Source organism: Balaenoptera musculus, chromosome 20 (assembly GCF_009873245.2).
Source record: "Balaenoptera musculus isolate JJ_BM4_2016_0621 chromosome 20, mBalMus1.pri.v3, whole genome shotgun sequence".
Taxonomy (NCBI): Eukaryota; Metazoa; Chordata; class Mammalia; order Artiodactyla; family Balaenopteridae; genus Balaenoptera; species Balaenoptera musculus.
In genome coordinates, this window is record NC_045804.1 from 46388930 (window position 1) to 46410280 (window position 21351).

Sequence of the window (21351 nt, forward strand, 5' to 3'; positions counted from 1 at the left end):
TGAAGATTATTTACTGTGCCAAAGACTATGATTTCTTTCAAATCACTGGTTCTTAAATTTTTTTGGGGCGGGGGGCGGGGGCAGGACGGTGCATGGGATTCCTTTGAAGAACTGATGAGAGCCATGACTCTCCCCAGAAAAATGCCCCACAACTTTACAAACAAGCTTCATGAGGTTTACAGACTCGGAAGCCAGGGTTAAGAACTCCCTTAAATAAATGTTTTCCTTGGTAGGATGGGTAAAAGAGAGGGATGTGGAGAGGAGGGGAGACAAAAGCAAAAAGGAAATACTGCCAGTAGAAAGTGGCCAAATTACTTTCAGAAATATGATATCTGCATAAGTAAAATGATAAGGGGATTGTTTTAGTTTACAGAAATCAACGTGCCAACAATTTTCAGAGATATCCTGTATCTTTCTAATCCTTCCCTGGTAAAATCGGGGAGATGAGCAAGAGTTTGAGGATACCTAAGTTGTAAAATGGACATAAGGACATCACCAATAAGCTGGACTCCAGAAAGCTCTGTCTAGGATTTTATTAGACTGCTTTTTCCCCCAATATAACCTATATTGGAAGATTGAGACAAAAAGGCACAAACTCACATTAAATAAACAAGGTAATCTAATCAGTTCTACAAAGTGTATTTTGTAAAAGAAGTAGCACTAGGAACCAACCAAAATATGTCAGGGAGTCCCAGCAGGGAATGTAAGAGAATTTGGGAAGATATACACATGTCCACAATACTGACCCTGTCCCCAGCCGCTCTCCATGAGAAGGCCAGAGCCCAGCACCCCTCCTACAGAGGCACTGCTGCTTCCAACTGGGACTGCGGCCCTGAAAGCAGCTGGTCTGAAGGGGCGTGGCACATCCTCAGGTACTACCCCTGGAGCTGAGCCTTGCATCATAAGCCCCTCTGAGTGCTAGTCAGTTTGGGGGGTGGGTAAGGAGGGAAGGGGGTTACTTAAAAGAAGCCAGCACTGCTGCCCAGCAGCGACACTATCCATGGGGACGGAACAGACCAGGCACGTCCCTTCTTATGTTGATGTGGGCTGGAGCCCCAAATCCAGCTGACCTCAGGAAACGCCAGTTCAGCTCTTGTGGATGCTGAACTGGGGCAACAGGTGGAGGTGGAGGAGCCAGAGAAAAGGCCGACAAGGAGCGAGCCCCGCCCCTACAGTTGGAGTGATATGTGTGGATCTCAGAGAAGAGCTGAAGGAAGGAGACTGACAACTGCTGACCCTCAAACCACATAAACAATAGTCCGCCTAGAATATCACCGTTTGTTTCTCCCAGGCTAACCCACATCTGGACTTCACTTAGTTGATGAATGTAAGAAGGGAAAGCTTTAAGCACAAATATAATTATAGCTAATACAGAGCTTGTAGGAAAACATTTATATTTTTCTCCAGTAGGAATGTCTCTTCAACTTTCCCAGTCAAATTAATGCTACCAGCAGTTGGGATGCTAATAACCAACTGAATTGCCCCAGATCCACTACTATAGACCCCACAAGGTGAGGAGACTGTGACAGGATATCTCCCGGCCCCAGGGGGGCCTCAATGAAGGTGGGAGCTCACCACGCTGAGTCTGTCCACCCCCAGGAGGGCCACAGGGAAGCAGCCATCAGGAAGTCACAGGTTTCATCCTGTGTGACACTCCCTTATTGCACTTAGAAATGAGTAAGGCAAAACAAACTGACAAAAACCTAAGGACAGATCATCCCATTCTACTTCTCACTCCCCCAACAGAGATTTGGTCTCGCATTAGCAGTTGCACCCAGGCTAGCATGGGCTTGAGTCACTGCGCACTCGGCCAACAAACTTCACAAGGTTTGGGAAATGTCAGGTGACACCACAGCTATCTCAGATTCTCCCACTGGGAAGGCATACTCGGGCTCTGCCAAGTCCCAGGGAACCGTGAAGCACTCGGCAGCTTCTGCTCCCCTGGAGCCTGGACTTTCTCACCAGCCAGCTTCGGTAGAGCTCCGTACTACGATCGCTACTTGCTTTTGATTGTCCAGGGCAGAACTCAGCATGGGGGCAGGATGAGCTGAGTTCTTGATCCCCAAATTCCTTTCCAGCAACTGGAGACATGGGGGAACATGTTCTGGGAAAAAGCTTTTTGCATGCTTGTTTTGTGCAGCATGAAAAGATCAAGACCCATTGTGTCCTGACCAGCCTCAGACAGAGGACAGGAATCTAAGAAAGCACAGAGAAAAGGGGATTATTGCTGAGTGGCAGCACCAGCCCAAAAGGGAAGAGGAGCGTGGACATACAGAGCTCCTCGGGGGTCAGACTAGTAGGTAGGTATGGGGCAGACTCAATTCTAAGGGCCACACGGGACAGTTCCCTCCAGGTAGAGTTGCCCCGGGCACATTACGGGCTCTGCGGAGATACAGAGTGGGCAACAGGAGGGCCAAGAAACCATAGGTATTTCTAAGACTAGTGACCAGAGATGCAATGCCTGGGGCAGGGGTTATTTGTATTTGTTTAATTTTCAAAACAGGTTGGCGGGGCCTTGGGTACTTCCATGGTGCCTAGAGCGCTCTAACAGTGGGTTACTGGGAGCAGAGGTCAGAGTTATGAAGCCACATTGCTGTTCTGTGGAACTGGAGGGGAAAAAAATATGTATTTCTAACTCATCCCTTCTCCCCAGGTGAGCACTCAAAATTGCAAAGATTTGCCCAGGAAGCAAAATACCTCAAGTTTATCCCAAGGTTGAAAACTAACAAAGTAAATCGTTTAAAATCACCACATCACAAAAGGCAGCTATTTTGAATGACTAAAAATGTCACTTGGAAATAAAGGGGGCGGGGGCACACAGAAATGGGTCAAGAACACAATGGTTGGAGAGGGAGGAGCTGTAAATACAGCCACCTACACGCCACATATCTCAGAGGGGCAGGCTCCCGCACACATGGGCTTCGTAATACCAGACAGTCTATTTGTTCACAATATTAAAGGGCATCTAGAATTAACTACAGTAAGGGATCAAAGTTGCCTGAAGAATGGGCACAGAAAGGCTGCGTCCGAAGATGGCCTGTCACTCAGGAGGGTGGAGCTGCTGGGCCTTCCTGTTGACCACTGTCTTGCAAAACTAGAAGAGAAATACAATTATTAAGGAAGCAACAGAGGAAAACAGAAACACACTGTAAATCATTGATGGGGGAATTGCAAAAGGAAGGAAGGATGCCAGGCAGTGTGGTGGGGGGCTGTCGGGGGGAGAGGAAACTAAGGTCCAAGCAGTGATGAGAAGCTGGCATCTCCTCAATCCACTTCATCCTACCGTTTTATCTCCCAGAAGTTCTCCTCAAGCACACGGGGCAGGGAGAGCGAGCAGCGGTTTGCTTCACTGCTGGTGAAAGCCCAGGCCTCCTTAGCACCGTAGTGCTAGAGGACAACCAGGCTTTATTTGATAACATAATTTTCTCTCAGAGCCTGATGGGGAGCAGGACCAGGCTTCTCATTCCATGCCTAATCCCCTCTGAGCTGCTGGAATAACAGCAAGTCTGGAGGTGTGCAGGACACTGGGTGCTAATAGAATGTAGGGTCTTGGGAAAGAGTGACCACGTGAAACAAGAGACATCCCATCCTGGTCCTATGACCTGGGCAGAAACACTCTCCAAGTATCTGAAAGATGCTGCCTCTGAACGACTTTGTCTGGGATCAGAGGGTATGGAGAGAAAGGAAATGAAGCACCAGACCCAACAAGGACTACTAGGAAAAGCTGTCTGGACGGCAAATTCCAAGGGAGAGGCAGGGAACAGCTCTGGCACAGGGGGGGGTACAGGGAGCACCCAGAATGCCAGCTTCAACTTGAAATGGCTCAAGTTACGAGAGGAAGAGTAATTAGGTGCAGATAAGCTTTGATTCTCATCCACTGCCCCCACCCCAGCCGCACTTCCCACCACCCTTTCCTTGTCTCTGAGTGGTTCTTTGTACAATCACATAGATCCCTGAAATGTCTTAACAGTCATAACCTCTTCCTCTTTCCGAAGCCTGAGAGCTATTAAGCATCGCGATCATCATTAATACTAGAGGGCAGGATGAGGAAAGAAGCAGGCTTTCTGCCTCCAGAGTGAGCTGCTAAGCCTTGAGGACCCAAACCGATTCTGGCGTCTATGTCATGCTCAGTGAGAAATGCGGTACATACAGTGCAGAAGGGGGAGGAGTGGCTTTAGTCATCCGCTGTCATTCCTTTCACTGGGTCCTTTTGTCTCATCTGGAACAGAAAAAACAGGAAAAATTGAAGGCTTTTGCTGTTGATGGAACTCTACAACAAATACATTCCTCCTTCTTCTCAATCCTGCCAGTGGATAGGGTAGAGCATTTTTTTGTGCACAAAGCAAATCAGAAGAATAGAATTCTGTGTACACACGGCCAAAGCCATACTATTTATAGCTCTGTCATTGGTCCCACCATCCATGATTTCCATTTCTCTCCCTTGCGTCCCATCGTTGGGGTTTAGTTCTTAAGCTCCTCTCTTTCTTTCATTCATTCAGCAAATATTTATGAAGCATCTTTTTTTGTGCAAGGAACTGCTCCAGGCCTGAACCAGCCTGAATTCAGCCGTGAACCAAAACAGACCAAGTCTCTCCTCAAGGAGCTTACGCTCTGGGACAAGGTGCGGGGAGAACGAACAAACTATGCCGGGTGGGGCTGCAGGCTGCGGCGACGGAGAGACTGTGGGAAAGTGCTATTTTATGAGCCGGCTGTGGAGGGCCTCTCTGATAAGTGACATTTGAGTAGAGACCTGAAGGAAGTGAGGGGGGAAATCCCGTGGGCCCTCTGGGGGGTGGGGGGCAGGGAGCATTCCAGGCGGAGGGAACAGCAATTCCCTCTCCTGAGCTCTGCTTAGAGGCTTTGCCTAGTCAGCCAGGTGGGCAGAGTTTGGCACCAGAGTTTGGCATCAGAACACAGGGATCGAGAGTGCAGGGAGTGGATCTCAGCTTGGCAGAAGTGCAAGGCTGCTGGAAAACAGGGTGGGATCTTCTCTGGAAGCACTGAGTGGTCCCTGCCCCCGCACCTTCCAAGCAGCAGAGGACACAACTTCTTGTTGGGGATACTGTGGTGGCCATCTCTCTCAAATGCTTTCCAACTTGAAAATTCTAATTGCAGGATGTCTATAACGTGTATATTTTAACTTCCCATTAGATATGTCTTCATTATCCGTGAGTTTTCTGCTCAACTTTCATTCTTTACTCATTCAACAGCTTTTGAGCACACAGAGCATAAGCGCTGGAATCAAACTGCCTGGATCACATTCTGGCTCCATCACTAAACTGTGTGACCTTGAACAACTGACTTCACTGCTAAGCCTCAATTACTGTAATAATAAAATAGAGATAATAGTACACATGTCATGGGGTTGTGGTGAAGATTAAGATATTCACGTGGAGTACTCAGCACAGCGGAGTGCTTGGCACTCTGTACATGTTATCTGTGTTGTTATGTCTTTGTTCCAAACAGTGTCGTGAAGGGGATGTGTGTGTACACAGCTCTCAAGAACCTGCACTTTTAAGCTACAGCCTCCTCAGCTTTTGTTTTGTTAAGGATAAGGGCACTGTCACATTTTTTAAAAGACAAGAAGTTAACCTTGTGGTGTTAGGTTGGAATGGGAAGTATCTGTGCGATCATAATATGTCAGCTAGATACAGAAATAACTACAGATGTTACAGTCCCCCAGCTCCATCCTATGAGAAAGTCTGGGAGCAGCAACACCCCACCAGTAATGAGCACGTTCAGCACCCAAACACCATCCTCCACTAAAGGAACCAGGGCTCCTTGGTGATACAGCTGATTCTAGGGCTGGTCATGGAAAGAGCAAGACGAGCCTGGAACACCTTGCTGTGCTTCAGGTGAACAAAGGTAACTTCACCAGAACTGGACAGAAAGACAGAATACAATGAAAAGAACACCGAAGTCTGATGTTTTGGCCTAAAATACAGAAACTGGATCTAATCACGCAGAATCACTAGACAAACCCAAATTGAAAGACATTCTACAAAATGACTAGCCTGTAACTTCCACAAATGTCAAGGTCATAGAAGTCCCAGAAAACTGAGGAGCTGCACCAGACTGAGACTAGAAGGGTGCAGTGTGTGATCCCGGGTCGTACCCTTTCCTTTAAAGGAATGGGTTCTCTGGGTTCAAGAATATACAGGAGTTCTCCGTATTCTTCTTGTCATTTTTAGTAAGTTTGAAACTCTTTCAAAATAAAAATTTTTTAAAGACAGAAAAGCACGCTTTAAATGTCTGCTCACTAATGACCATTCATGTAAATTTTCAATAATCAGGGAGGCTAAGATTTAGTATCATGGGACCAAAGCTCCCTGGGCCTCAAGTAGATCCTTGTATACCCTGAGAGTCCACCACCTGGCTTTAATTTACTAACGCGAAGCCAGGTCCTGTTTTCCTACTGCTTGAAATAAGATGCAACTTCCTATCAGGAAACAGGATAGCTTCCTTTACTCTCAGAGACAAGGTTCCCCCCACAGAGGGTGCCACTGAAATAAAAATGCATTATTTCATTCTTATAATGAAATGCTCTAAGAATGCTTATTTCCTGTTTCCTGGGGCCTAAATGACACAAGAGATTTTATCTGATGTTTGTAGTGTTCCTTGGATCAAACCACTGCAGGCTATATATATACATATAGTCGAGGAACATGAAAATAGAAGCTCCAGTCCTGGTTTGTTTGTTTTTAGCAGTGGTTTCCTCTAGGGAATGAGGCCGAAGGTTGGAAGAAAGGGACTTTTATTCATCTACTTATTTTCTTTATTTATTTGGACTTATATTTTTTAACATTTTTCTCTATCTTTTGAAAACTGCTTTTACTATAAGTATGAAATACTCCTTTACTTAAAGAAACTTGTAAAAGTATCAATGCCAATTTCCTGGGTGTGATATTGTACTATTGTTTTGCAAGATGTCACTGGGAGAAACGGATCTCCTCTCTGTATTATTTCTTATACCTGCATGTGAATCTTATAATCATCTCAAAATAAAAAGTTCAATAAAAAAATAAAGCTAGTAAAAAAAAAAACAAAAAAACCCTATCAGTTTAAGACACTGAAAAGTAACCACAAACCAGTTAGTTCTGAAAGTGCACAGATATGAGGCAAATGTGGAATTGTTTTTAGAACCTCTCTAGGGACTTCCCTGGCAGTCCAATGGTTAAGACGTCACCTTCCAATGCAGGGGGTGCGGGTTCGATCCCTGGTCTGGGAGCTAAGATCCCACCACATGCTTCATGGCCAAAAAACCAAAACATAAAACAGACACAATATTGTAACAAATTCAATAAAGACTTTAAAAATGGTCCACATCAAAAAAAAAAAAAAGAAAAAAAATCTTAAAGAAAAAAAAAAGAACCTCTCTAGAAAGCCACTCTATAAACAGATTCAGCCTTTGGGGGAAGAAATTTGGCAATAGGTAACAAGAGTCTTAAATTCTCTAATTCCACTTGTAGGAATTTATCCTAAGTAAATAATCCTAATTACCAAAAAAACTGAGTGCATAAAAAATTTTCATCACAGCATTATTTAAAAACAGTGAGAACCTACAACAACATGAAGGAAAATCCAACACAGGGTGATGACAGAGTACAGAGCAATATGTACACTGTTGTTAGAAACATGTATGTGAAGAAACTTTTTTTTAGCAGGAAATGCTTTGTTACAATGCTCAGAGAAAAAAGTGAGAGAACCACCCAGGCACATGGAATACCATCATAGCTAAGTAAAAGTGTGTACGAATTCTTAAAATGGTTATCTTTAAATAGAGTACTTATCTTTAAATAGAGTACAAGTGTTTTTTTTCTTTCTACTTTTTACTCTTTTCCAAAAAATGTTTAATGCTTATGTATTACCTTAATATTGAAAAATGAAACTATTTAAAAAGAAAAGAAAGCTGCTCCTATATTTCAAGATGCTGGTCAATGTTGCAGGTGGTCTGCCCCGGCTGGGGTCAATCACTTCTGGGCAGGGCGGAAGGAATTAAGACTCCACAGACAGGGATCCCTCGGCCTCAAAAGACCTAGCTTTGCCCTCTGCAGGCACTATGGGAATCTCAGATTCCAATCTCCCACAGCCCAGCAGGTGAGCTAGGCACTGAGTGGTTTCTCTTTATCCTCAGACCTTCTGTCTACCACAAACCCAAACGGGAAACTAGGATGTAGTGTCCTGCCAGGCACTACACTGCACAGGGACACTTATACAATTGCTGCGTAACCGGTCCAGAGTTTAAGACTTAAAATCTAAAACTGATGGTGATCCATCAGTCAAAAAGTCATAGGATGGAGCAAAGGCCCTCTTCATCAAAGTTCAGTTGATGAGAAAGGGACAGGCACATTCACACACAAGCAAACAGACAGGAAGGCCGGCTACTCGGAGGCTCAGAGACAGCTCCCAGGGTGGGTCAGCAGAGCAAGAGCGCCATGTAGCCTCTGAGCTCCATCCCAAAGTACAAAGTCCAGAAGGAATGGGCTATGGAGGGATCAGAGGAGCCAACAGATTTAGAGAGGAAGACCCACAAGGGAAGGCTGGGGAAGAAAATGCGGCAGGATCTTAATCGTGTGTTCTTTGCTGTTTTTCAGCAAATGTTCTAGAGAGTCCAGTAAGTAGGGAAACAAGTTTTCTTAAAATTTTTAAAATGAGTCCTCTTCTCCCAGCCTCATTATCTAGAGTTAATGACCAAGGCCCAGGAGGTACCTATTCTCTGAACTAGAAGGTATCCTTAACTTCTCTGAAAATAATACCTATGGCACAGGTAGCCATGAGCATTTCATGACCATACATGTCAAATGTTTACCACGCATGACAAGCACATGGTAAGACCTCAATGTTAGCTTCTCTTAATAATACAGATATGTTATTGTAAATCAACTGTACTTCAATTAAAAAAAATAATATAGATATGTTTATTACCACCATGTTCATAAGACAGTGAGTTCCCCATTACAGGAGGTGATCAAGCACAAGCTGGTGAGAAAGCTGCAGAGAGGACTCAAGCACTGGACATATAATTGGACTAAATGACCTTTAAGGTACCCTCTTCCACTTTTGAGATTGAGTTTCTTAAGATCAGGAGCGAGAGAAGGAGGGAGAGCCACTGCTCCCCTACAGGCACACATTTCCTGACATTTTTGTTCTTAGGGAAAAGGACTAATCTCTTTTTTTAAAAATTAATTAATTAATTAGTTAATTTTTGGCTGTGTTGGATCTTCATTGCTGCATGTGGGCTTTCTCTAGTTGCGGTGAGCTGGGGCTACTCTTTGTTGTCGTGTGCGGGCTTCTCATTGCAGTGGCTTCTCTTGTTGTGGAGCACAGGCTCTAGGTGCGTGGGCTTTGGAAGCTGTGGCACGTGGGCTCAGTAGTTGTGGCGCACGGGCTTAGTTGCTCCGCGGCATGTGGGATCTTCCCAGACCAGGGCTCGAACCCGTGTCCCCTGCATTGGCAGGCAGATTCTTAACCACTGCACCACCAGGGAAGTCCCAGGACCAGTCTCCTGATCTCATTTCTCAAATCCTTGAGCCTCAATCCAAGAATGGTGGGTCCACCCCCACAGAGGGACAAGAGTTATGGCAGTGGTGACTGTGGCCTTATAGTGACCTCTCATAACTCACAAAACAACCCACCCACGCCAGACTACTATGCATTGGTTTAAAGAATAACAGTCATAATTTCTCTGATTTTTTTTTTTTTTTGGCCGTGCTGCGCAGCTTGCAGGATCTCAGTTCCCCAACCAGGGACTGAACCCAGGCCACGGCAGTGAAAGCCTGGAATCCTAACCACTAGGCCACCAGGGAACTCCCTAACTGTCATAATTTCTATCACAAACTTGCAGTTAATCATGGCAGATTGAATACATGCATTTGTTGCTATTCCTCCCCAAAACCCTACCACAATGACAGTAAAGGAATAAAAAAAGATAGAAAACTATAAAGACAACAAGAACAGAGGAGACAACTACAGATACGAGATGGAAATGGCATTCTGGAAGATGAAAAAGGATGGACGAGCAATGACTAATCTGCAGAGCAGCAGGAGCTGCCGGTGAGGAGGGGACCCAGTGGTGCTGCAGGTCACCCAGAGGCTTGGGAACTGGCGGCACCAGGTGCCTCTAAAAGTGGGAATGCAGCTAGGGGTGAAAACAGGTGACTTCATTGAAAGTGGGAATAAAGAACCATTTGGGCCTGGCGTGCCCTGGTGTTCCCTCCCCCAGTTTTCACGGTCAAGTAACGCCCCCTTCCTGCAAAGCCCAGGGATTCACTCTCTGGAGGCACTGAGGTCTTGAACTCAGGACCCCAGGCTCAGCTAGGGGTGAAGTGGGCATGATGCAGAATACAATGGGATTAAGTCAGAGCCACCCCATGGCATAGTGAGCCCACCAGGACCCTTCTCCAGCTCAGCTCCCAGAATGCTGGCCCTGACCATCCCCATGAGCAAAAGACTGGGGAGTCCTCTCAAAGCAAAATGAGCAGCCCAAAAAAAATAGACTCAGGATCCTGAAGTGGGGGACCCCAATGGAACCACCTGATTACCCTTCAATAAGCCCAGCCACTGACTCAGAGAGCTTCCAACCACTTTTTGGAGCTTCATTCTTCACTTTGAATGGACAGCCAAGGACCCCCCACCCCCAGTCATTTGAGGGAAGCCCCTAACAGAAAACACAGAGTCCCATAGGAAAAAGGAGCTCAGAGAACACAAAGAATGTTCAGGTGGCAGAGATATCTCAAAGCCAAGCAAGAACCAAAACCCGGAGCTTCAGAAAAGGAAAATGATGCCAGCAGAAAAAAAGAAAAAATACTTAAAAAAAGAACACAGCACAAGAAATGCTTTAAAATGTCTTAAGTTCAATAGAGGAGAGAAAAGTTAACTTCAGAAAACCTCCCCTAGGAAGGAGACGAAAAAGGAGACAAAACAAGAAAATTAGAAGGTCAATTCATGAGGTCCAACTTCTAACTAAAAAAAATCCAGAAAGAGAACAAAGAGAACAGAGGGGAGAAAATGATGAAACGGGTAACACAAAAACATTTCCCAGAACTAAAGAGATCTTTAGCTCAAAGTGCCCACCAAGTGGGAGCAAAATGAAGGAGAATGAACCAACGTCAACTACATTATTGTGCAACCAACCCAACCAACCACCCTGTTGAGACTCAAAAACTTAATGATACAGAGAACTAAGCTAACAAAGAGAAGGAACGCGGTTACTAACTTCCTAACGAAACAAGAAAATTATCCAAGGAAGGAATGAAGATCAGAGTAGATGAAAGGGTTCAGCTGGGAAAAACAATGACAAAGGTATAATAATGATAAATGCTGAATGACCAGTTAACCCCAAATTGTGACACTGAAGGATGGAGAGGAGGAGCGTGTGAGTGGTGGGTGGAGTAAAAGAGCTAAACCTTCCACAGGAAGAAGCGAGCAATTAACAGCTAAAGTTGAAAAACTGTGAATTAAGAGGATAAACCTATTATTTAGAAACTCGGAGGTAACTAACAAAAGAAACAACTGTGAGAACTTCAAGGGGCTACTTCTGGGGGCAGGAGCACAGGGCCAGGGCAGAGGAGGGCAGCATCTTCCTCATAAGCCTGGGATACTGCCTGAGTTTTAAAACTATAAAAATACTTGTGGAGGTGGTGGATATGCTTTTGGCACTGACTGTGGTGATGGTTTCACGGATGTCTATTTATCTGCAAGCTCATCAAGATGTACACATTAAATGGGTGCAGCTCTTTGTACGTCAATCAGACTTCAATAAAGTGTTTTTTTAATTAAAAATGAAAAAAGTATAACTCTGAAAATAAAACTTTGATAAAAATATTTTTAGAAACAGGAAAAATAAAGAAAAAAGAGAAGTGAGCCAGAAGTACAGTCAGCACACAAAGGTCCCATACAGTTGCTAAAGGGGTCAGAACATGTCCCCCAGTGGCTTTGCTTTCTCTTCCACTGCCAACTATTTAAAAAATTCCAATTCCAAAGAGGGTTTTCTGCATTTTGCAATTATCTTGGAGGACAGAGATCATCTAAGCTTTTGGCACAATTATCCACAGAATGGAGAAACAGGCAAAGACAAGGGGTGGGGATTAAAAAAAGAACTCCCCGAGGACAAGTGCTCTCAAACTTTGGATCTGAGGGAGGCAGATCCAGTAAATGCTCAGGAGAGTTCTCCCAGCACCAAGAATTCGAATTCGACCCAAAGGGTGAAAGGCTGTCAGCAAACACCTGCATGACCCCAGCGTACTTCTGGCTGGCCTGCCAGGCAGTGGGCAGCTGAAGCTACAGGCTAAACCCCGAAAGCTCCGTGTTCTTCCATTTGGTAACCTGTTTCTTTTCTTTTTCTCAAGAATCGGGTGACCACAAGACTCAGGCCTCCCTCTTACATTGTTAGAATCGTCTGAGCCCTGGACATTAACATCTACCACTTCCTGAAGATCCTTAGCAGAAGAATCAGGAGTTGCGTCCAAAATCCTGCCACTTCCCTGCCAAATGTACCTGAATGAATAACTAAAACATCTGCCTACAACAGGAACTAACTCAGCAAACCACTGTAACCAGTGAGTCAGCCCAGGAAGTGTCATCCTGGAGGGTAAAATCAAGGAAGGAAGAGCTCGCGGGCCCATTCTCCACTGAGACCAGCACAGTGCAGCGGGAGCACCTGTGTAGTGTGGGGCACCGTGGACCCGGGCCTGCGTCTCACCTGAGGCCCCGCTGGAGAGCCAGACAAGGCTGTGCAAAGCTATGCCTGCCAGACACCCAGGCTCCATGCCAACCCTCCCAGGGAAAGGAGGGAGCAATGGATGGCAGTTCCTATGAAACAGAGCTTCCTGCCTTATTTTTAGCCCCGAGAGGCAGGAGGGAGCCCCAAATGGCATTTAGAGGGAGAAGAGACAGAGTGATTGAGTGCTACAGCTCTTCCCCTGACTGTATCACCTGCAGGCTGTGTGACCCTGGGCACGGCCTTGAACTCTGAGAACCTCTACCTCCTCACCTGAGAGTGGGGGTAACAGTGGCGCGTCCTCACAGGGGTTGTGAGGATCACAGGAGATGGGACAAGACGTGGAAAAGCCCTCCGAATAGTGTCTCACACACAGTGGCTGCCTGAATGTTATTTACTGACCATCTCCTCAGAGTGAGCCTTGCAGGGAAGCAGCCCCAAATTCCCCAAATGAGGCAAGAGGAGTGTTAGGTCTTCAGGCTTCCACGGAGCAGCAGATAGCTCTCCTTCTGGGATCCATGCCACGGCCAAGAAAAAAAAAAGGCAAAGGCTCCAAACTCTAAAAATAGCTCCCAGCACCCTTATAGAGGGGTTAGCTCTGTGTGCTGCTGCTGTCCTCTGCGGGTGACGTGCGTGGCATTCGTGGACCAGCCCAGCCTGCCTCCTCCCGGGGCCGCCTCCATCTCTGCAGCCCAGCACCATCCCACCCCACCGGCTCTGAAGAACCACTGCAGCAACTGTATTACTCACTTGGCATTCAGCACAGCCCGCCATATTTGTCTCTCTGGATATGCCAAGACCTCGACTAGACTGCAAGTTCAAGAGCACAGGCTGCTTTCTTCCTTGTAGTTCCCATATCGCCTGGCATTAGACCTTACCCACAGTGGACGCTGACATGTTCCTAGAACCACAGGATGGTGCCCTCAGTGAACTGCCCTGGCACGACAGTCTCCGTAATGTTCACGGTTATCTAGGTGACAGTCCCAGAGTCTCGTCTGGCCTCCCACATACCTCATCCAGCTGTCTCTTCGTCTCTTCTTCCATCCTTCGAATGTCGTCCATAGTCAGGTCAACCCACTTATCAAGCCAACAGAAGAGCTGCCTGTGGAAGTTTGTAAACAGACGCCTCTCTTGCTATAAAAAGGAGGGACCCAAGTTAGAACCGGAAGGTGCAGGCCACTGCTGCAGCCCTCCGCCCCACGACCTCTGTGCCAGTACCCACACTTTACGGGGGCGGGGGGAGTGATACCTGGCTGGCTGATCTGGATCAGCCCTCCAGTCCCTCAGGTCAGTGACCTGTGCCTCCATGTGTCTGAAAGGAATGGCCTCAAGTAGGCGAAGCCCCCAGGAGAGGGTTGGTGCCTACCTCACCGCGAGGCTCTGTGCCCAAAATGCTACCAAGACAGGCAGTCCACAAGTCAAGGTCCCAAAACAACTGTGCAAAGTTTCCTCCTTGTCTCTTGAGCCTAAAGCCAGGTTAAAACTGGCCAGCAGCTATGAATGTTGCCCAATTTCACCAGACTCACACATCAGAAATAAGGCTATAGAAACTCCTTAGGTGTCATTTGGGCGAGTTGCTCAGTTTTCCTGGGTCTCCCATTTTTACATGTTATTATACTTTTGTTTGAGATTCTCTTGTTAAAAAAAGAAAAAAGGAAAAAACTCCTTAGGTCTGTCTAGTTCAGTAATTCAGGGCACTGGAGAATTTGGTTCATAGTGCTTCTTGCCTTTTGGCATCAAGAAAAGATGCTGAGGGACTTCCCTGGTGGTGCAGTGGTTAAGACGCCACACCCCCTACGCAGGGGCCCCAGGTTCGATCCCTGGTCAGGGAACTAGATCCCACATGCATGCCGCAAATAAGACTTCACATGCCACAACTAAGGAGCCCACGGACCGCAACTAAGGCGTCCGCAAGCCACAACTAAGGAGCCCACCTGTCGCAACTAAGACCCAGCACAACTAAATAAATAAATAGAAAAGATGCTGAATTTAATTTGTCATTTAATCACAGCAAAGCCCCTTCCTGTTTCCTTCTTTTGCCTCAGTTTCCTTACCTTTCACATGTGGTACCCTTGGATGGACAGCATTAAACTGTAAGACAGCTCAGTGCAAGGGGGAGTGGGGGTCTGGGAAATGAAACCAAAATATCAAGCCACGTGGGTTGATATACGCCACGTGGGTTGTATGATCTTCTCTTGTCGGGCAAAACACCCCCCACTAACACACACTGGGAAGGCCTCCTACCCTGGTCACTTACCTTATGTATAAAGTTTTCCACTTTGTTCTGCAGGCCCCACCACTTGAACTTGACAGTAACCAGTTTGTATGCACACATGTATGGGCAGTCTTTCTGATTTACAAGTTCTTGCTGTATTAGAAACACACCCACAGGCAAGCAGTTAACTAAGAGGGCAGACTTCTGGATCCCCCTTAGCCCGGGCGGGCCATTCCCCTCCTCCATGGGGGAAGCCCACACACACTGGCCCCAGCCCACCCCCCCTGGTGGTGAGGGTGTGAACTGCACCTTCCAATTGGGACCCAAGGGTCCTCGGCCTGTTTTGATAGATTTAAATTTTGCTGGGTCTTCCTCTGCCTTGTAATCCTGAGAGAAGTTGGAGTTGGAGGGGGGAGGGACAAAGAGGGGGAAGGGGAGGGAGGAGGAGAGAGGAAGAGGAGAGAGAGAGAGAGAGAGAGAGAGAGAGAGAGAGAAACAGAGAGGGAGAGAGAGAAAGAGATCAGATTTTCCACCAGAGTACAGTTCATACCATTCTTGACGCTGCTGGCTCACAGAAAATCTGGGAAAGTGTTATAAACAAGATATAGAACTGTTTACATTTGCCTCAGAGGAGAGCTCTCTGTGATTTTGTCTGCCAGGGCCTGTTTTCACTTTTACCAGACTATGTGAGCAGGCACGTATTTCCACTGTTTAAGATGGGGATTTGCAACCTGGAGTGAACATTCATATGACCAAGGAAGATGTTTTCAAAATACAGTTGACCCTTGAGCAAGGCAGGGGTTAGGGGTGCTGACCCTCCACGCAGTCAAAAGTCCAACTGACAGTTTGCCCTCCGTACCCGCAGTTCCTCTGCATCCTCGGATTCAACCAAGCACAGATCGTGTGCAACTGTATTTAATACTGAAAAAAAAAACTGCTTTTAAGTAGACCCCCGCAGTTCAAACCCATGTTGTTCAAGGGTCAACTGTACAGATTTCTGGGTCATTCCACCTAAAACCCAGTGAATAAGAACATCTGCAGGGGAAGGTTGCATGCATTTTTTTTTTTTAACTCCCCAGGTGATTCTAAAACGGCAGCCTGAGCTGAGAACAACTGGCCGCAGTCATTCCTGAAATCTTCTAGTCCCATCTCCCTCTGGCTTGTTTTGTTTTTGTTTGTAAACTGCCTTGCTTTAATAAAATCATTATTGGAAATGTTCAATGTACAGACTTAATCCTCTTGTGTACTGTCGTCAGTCTCCCCTCACTGATTTAAAATGCAGTCAGTGCTGTGTGTTAATTAACAGTAACAAAAGTTTACTCTTGGGCTGTTCCTCTGCATTGACTAATGTGGGCAACGAAAAGCAAACTCCTTATGGCATCTACTTAACAAAAATAACGAAGCTATCAAATCACACACATACACACACACACACACACACACACAATCATAAAGCATTTCCCAAAGCTAAGGAGATTATTTATTAAATCTTCCCCGCCTCTGCTTCTCTCCACTCACATGAAACAGTCAACAAAATACTCAAAGCACCATACTTTTGGCTAGTATTTCTGTTTGAGAAATATCTGGCGATGTTCAGTTTGAGGAAATTCATCAGGCTGCACACTTATCATCTATTCACTTTGCTATATATGTTATACTTCAATAAAAAAATTTTTTTGAAAAATCCACTAATCTTTTGAGGGTAAGTGTGGGGATATTAGGCAAAGAAGCACAAGATGGCTTTCATATCTATTTGGGAATGCACAAAACAAAATATCTTAGGCACACAGAGTGACTCCAGGAAAGAGGTATCATACCCCTGGGGTACAGAGAGCAAACACTTATTCCCTACCAATGGGCAGAGTCAAGTTCCTGTGCCCAGATTCCAACAGGCCTCTGTCAAATAGGAAGAGTACTGAATGGGGGAAACCTAGTCCTTTACTTCCCTAAACCAATACCTCCTGGGCAGTGAGCAGGACAGACCTGGTCCCCCATCTCTCCAACTTTATGGTCTAGCAGTGGACTGTCCTTTCCAGGTGGCTGCTGCCATGTCTGTTACTCTGAGAAGTGACCACCAACGTCTTGAGGGCAGGGGACTTGTCTTTTCATGTAACTGGCAACCCCCCAACATGGAACCCACAGAACAGAGTATTCTAAACACAAAATAGGCAGGCAATATATATTTTTAATCACAAGGTTAGAAAGAGAACTAGTTTCAGGCTAAGTGTCACTTCAGCAGGGCAAATCACCCCCAGGGCTACGGACAGTACCTGCGTCATCCAGTGACAATTTGCAGAGGCCAAACAGGACACATACATCTGGGCCACTATTTTCCTAGTGGTATCCCTGAGTCAAGGCAAGGCAATTCTTAACACTCATTTAAAAAATAAAATACCCAAGAGAGAACTTCCCTTTGAGCCAAGTTGGGTATGGTTTCTTGGTTTCTCTGACACTTAGAAGTCATTTCTGCATCTCAAAGGCCACCCATATCACTGAACAGTTCCTACCTTGCTAAGTACTTGGCTTCGATCTGCAATGTCTATATACACGGCTTCCACATGTTTCCAAGCCTCAGGCTCCAGTTTATGCACCTGCAGGAACAAGGAGGACCACTGTGTAGTTTTTATCATCTACGAAGCACCCTTTACCCAAAATGGACACCTAGTAGCAGCTGTTCCCATAGCCATAGATGCGAGATTCCTACTGGTACATACAAAACTATCCAAAGGAGTGGGAGGATGGATTTTAAGTGGACATACATTTGAGAACTAATGCTTTGATTTTTCAGGCTAAGTACAACTGCAGCAGCCCAAGACACTCTCAGGACTCCCGTCACCTACTTTGTTTCCATATGTTCCCCCTTTGTAAAGACTATACATTTGTCTCATGGGGATGTTGCCTGGTTAGCCATATACTGCTTATTTTGATGCTCTTAAAAATTAACTAACTCAAATAGGTGGCACCAGAATCAAAATCATGCTACGAAATTCTGATACAAATTCAAAATGCACAAAAGGGGCTTCCCTGGTGGCAGAGTGGTTGAGAATCCGCCTGCCAATGCAGGGAACACGGGTTTGAGCCCTGGTCCGGGAAGATCCCACATGCCGCGGAGCAACTAAGCCCGTGCGCCACAACTACTGAGCCTGCGCCCTAGAGCCTGCGAGCCACAACTACTGAAGCCCGCACGCCTAGAGCCCGTGCTCTGTAACAGGAGAAGCCACTGCAATGAGAAGTCTGTGCACCACAACAAAGAGTAGCCCCTGCTCTCCGCAACTAGAGAAAAGCCCACGCACAGCAACGAAGACCTAACGCAGCCAAAAATAAATAAATAAATTTACAAAATGCACAAAAGGATATGATAAAGAGTAACTCTTTCTCTTGTCTTCAAGTCCACTCCCAAGTACCACCACTGCTAAACATTCAAGTGTAGAGATTTTTCTTTTAATACAGATGGTAGCATGTATACACACTGTTTCACATCGTGCTTTTTCCACTGAACAGTGTATGTTGAAGACTGTTCCCTACTGGTTCTTTTTAATGGCTGCATAATATACCACTATATGGCTGCACAACAATTTATTTAACAGGGTCCTACTGATGGGCTCTTACGTTGTTTTTAACCTTTGGGTACACAAAGAATGCTGAGATGAATATCCTTGTATATAAGTTATTTCATACATGTGAAAACATAACTGTAGTATAAATTCCTAGGTGTGGAATTGCTGGGGTAAAGGATAGGTGTATTTTATTATATTTATTTATTATAAATTTATTTTATTTATTTATTTTTGGCTGCGTTGGGTCTTCGTTGCTCCAAGCGGGCTTCCTCTAGTTGCAGTGAGCAGCTACTCTTTGTTGCGGTGCGCGGGTTTCTCACTGTGGTGGCTTCTCATTGCAGAGCACGGGCTCCAGTAGTTTTGGCACGCAGGCTCAGTAGTTGTGGCTTGTGGGCTCAAGAGCGCAGGTTCAGTAGTTGTGGCACGTGGGCTCAGTAGTTGTGGCACACGGGCTTAGTTGCTCCGTGGCATGTGGGATCTTCCCAGACCAGGGCTCGAACCTGTGTCCCCTGCATTGGCAGGTGGATTCTTAACCACTGCGCCACCAGGGAAGCCCCTGTATTTTAAATTTAAAGAGTACTGGCAAATTGCGCTCTACAGAGGCTGTAATTTTGATTTTTTTTTTTTTTTTGGCCACTCCACATGGCTTACAGGATCTTTTTTTTTTTTTATAAATTTATTTATTTTACTTATTTATCATTTTTGGCTGCATTGGGTCGTTGTTGCTGTGCACGGGCTTTCTCTAGTGGCGGCGAGCTGGGGCTACTCTTTGTTGCGGTCCGCGGGCTTCTCATTGCAGTGGCTTCTCTTGTTGCGGAGCACGAGCTCTAGGCACGCAGGCTTCAGTAGTTGCGGCTCGCAGGCTCTAGAGCGCAGGCTCAGTAGTTGTGGGGCATGGGCTTAGTTGCGCCACGGCACATGGGATCTTCCTGGACCAGGGCTCGAACCCGTGTCCACTGCATTGGCAGGCAGATTCTTAATCACTGCGCCACCAGGGAAGCCCGGCTTACAGGATCTTAGTTCCCCAACCAGGGATTGAACCCCGGCCCTGGCAGTGAAAGCACCAAGTCCTAACCACTGGACTGCCAGGGAATTCCCTAATTTTGGTGTTTTAAAAATTCACCTCCTCTGTGCCAGGAGTTACATTTTTAGACCAGTCCCAGCACTAGGAGAGGTCCTATAAAGAGTCTCGGAGATCATATTTTTCAGATTAGAGACAGAGCAATCCCATCCTGGTAGGACAGATCTGGGCACAGGCTACTGCCTGCCTGGCCAGGAAAAAGGGGACCACGGATCAGACCCCTTGGCAGGGATGGAACCTCAACACCCCGTCCTGGGGCCTGGAAGTCCTCGGGGCTCCTGGGAAGTGCTACTTACATTCTCCTGGGTGCCAAGATCTGGTTTGTGCCAGGTTTCAATTTTAATCAGAAAGTCTTCCTTCATGTACTCATTCTGGAAGGGGGAAAAAAATACCTTACAGTCACCAGGCTCAAAGTTGGAGAGTAACCATCCCCCCTACTTGCTCACGGGCAGTTGAGAGACCCCAGCCTTTGCCTTATAGTAACAGCTAACTGTACCAGGAGCCCACAGTACGCCGGGTGAGTGTTATCTCGTTCAATCCTCACCCCAGCCTGCGAGGGCTGTAGTAATACCACCCTCATCTTACAGTCAAGGAAAGTTACGTTCAAAGGCGTGAGGGGACTTGTCCAATGGCACAGAGATAACGACAGAGCTGGGCCTCAAACTCAGTTGTGTCTGGCTTCAAAATCTATGTATTTAATCCATGTATCTCTCCTATTTGGCTCATGCACAGGGTGTAACGGCTGACTGGCAGCATGGGAAAAGCACGGGGAGACTTCCCAGCCAACCAAACGTGTTCCCCACCTGCGCCCGTTCTCCCCAGCCAGGCTTTTGCTAATTTAACCCTTCATGCTAATTATCAGCTTCCTCCCTTAGTGCTTTTAAAAAGTTGGAACTACTCAAAGGAGGAACATGTTAACCCCCTAACTCCTCAGTGGGAATTAGGTTCCCAGAAACTTCCTACATTTACCAGCAGGGACAAGGCACCTGGATGAGGACGCTGAACGGCGGAGAGAAGGGGCACTGACAGAGGGGCTGGGTCTGGAAAAGAAACCTTGCTGATTTCTCAATTTTGCCAAGGGTCAGTGATCTCTGGGGTCAACAAATGCCCCAATGGGAAAGTCACAATCGGGTCAGCTGAACTGAAGCTTCTTGTACAACCCTGGGAAAGCCAAGCCTGGGGCAAGCAGGGGAGAGCCTTGCGTCATTCTGTACACGTGAGACCCGGGGCTAGTATGCCGCAGTCCTGACTGCTGCACCTACAAAGCCACCTGCCAATGTAGATTCAAGCAAGAGGCCTTTTTGCCAATTAACAAGTTCCTCATTAGGACTGAAAGGATTAAGTCTCAAAAGCTCCAAAAGTCACCCAAGAGAAAGAGAGGAATACCCAGGAGTCTCCGGGGCAGTTCCATTTTTATTTTTCCTTTTCTTATAAATCATCTACAGTTCCAACCCCCCTGAAAATACTTACTGTAATAACTGCTCCAAGACAAGGACATGGAAAAAAGAAAGAAAAAGATTAATGAGGATAAATAAAATAACCACCCCTCACCCCCAGGGAGCACGGAAGCAAAGAATTCTCCACTCCCTGGGGCACTCCACAGTCATTCTCCAAGCCCCAGCGAGTACATCTGGTACCTCAAATGCAGCAACTCTCAAGTTTCACTCATACAAAAGTTCCCAAAGACCAAATATGGAATTTAATTAAAGCGATGCCACTACAGGCTCCTCAGGACTCTTCCCAGTTGGGCAAAGACAGGGAGCAGCTCTGATGAGCTGAA

The 21351-nt window shown here is 46.3% G+C and overlaps 1 protein-coding gene across 1 annotated transcript in view; it reads right to left on the reverse strand.

The window, feature by feature from the left end:
- Nucleotides 1-518: 518 nt before the first annotated feature.
- The window catches only part of PITPNA (phosphatidylinositol transfer protein alpha), a 37449-nt gene continuing 16616 nt past the window's right edge, over nucleotides 519-21351 (reverse strand). Inside the window, exons 5-12 of the mRNA XM_036835633.1 lie at nucleotides 21042-21049; nucleotides 19868-19942; nucleotides 17441-17524; nucleotides 15243-15320; nucleotides 14976-15086; nucleotides 13730-13852; nucleotides 4151-4219; nucleotides 519-3094 (exon numbers count right to left, since the gene is read on the reverse strand). Coding sequence (XP_036691528.1) covers nucleotides 4175-4219; nucleotides 13730-13852; nucleotides 14976-15086; nucleotides 15243-15320; nucleotides 17441-17524; nucleotides 19868-19942; nucleotides 21042-21049 — 524 coding nt within the window. The 3' untranslated portion in view covers nucleotides 519-3094; nucleotides 4151-4174. The remainder of the gene's footprint in view (nucleotides 3095-4150; nucleotides 4220-13729; nucleotides 13853-14975; nucleotides 15087-15242; nucleotides 15321-17440; nucleotides 17525-19867; nucleotides 19943-21041; nucleotides 21050-21351) is intronic.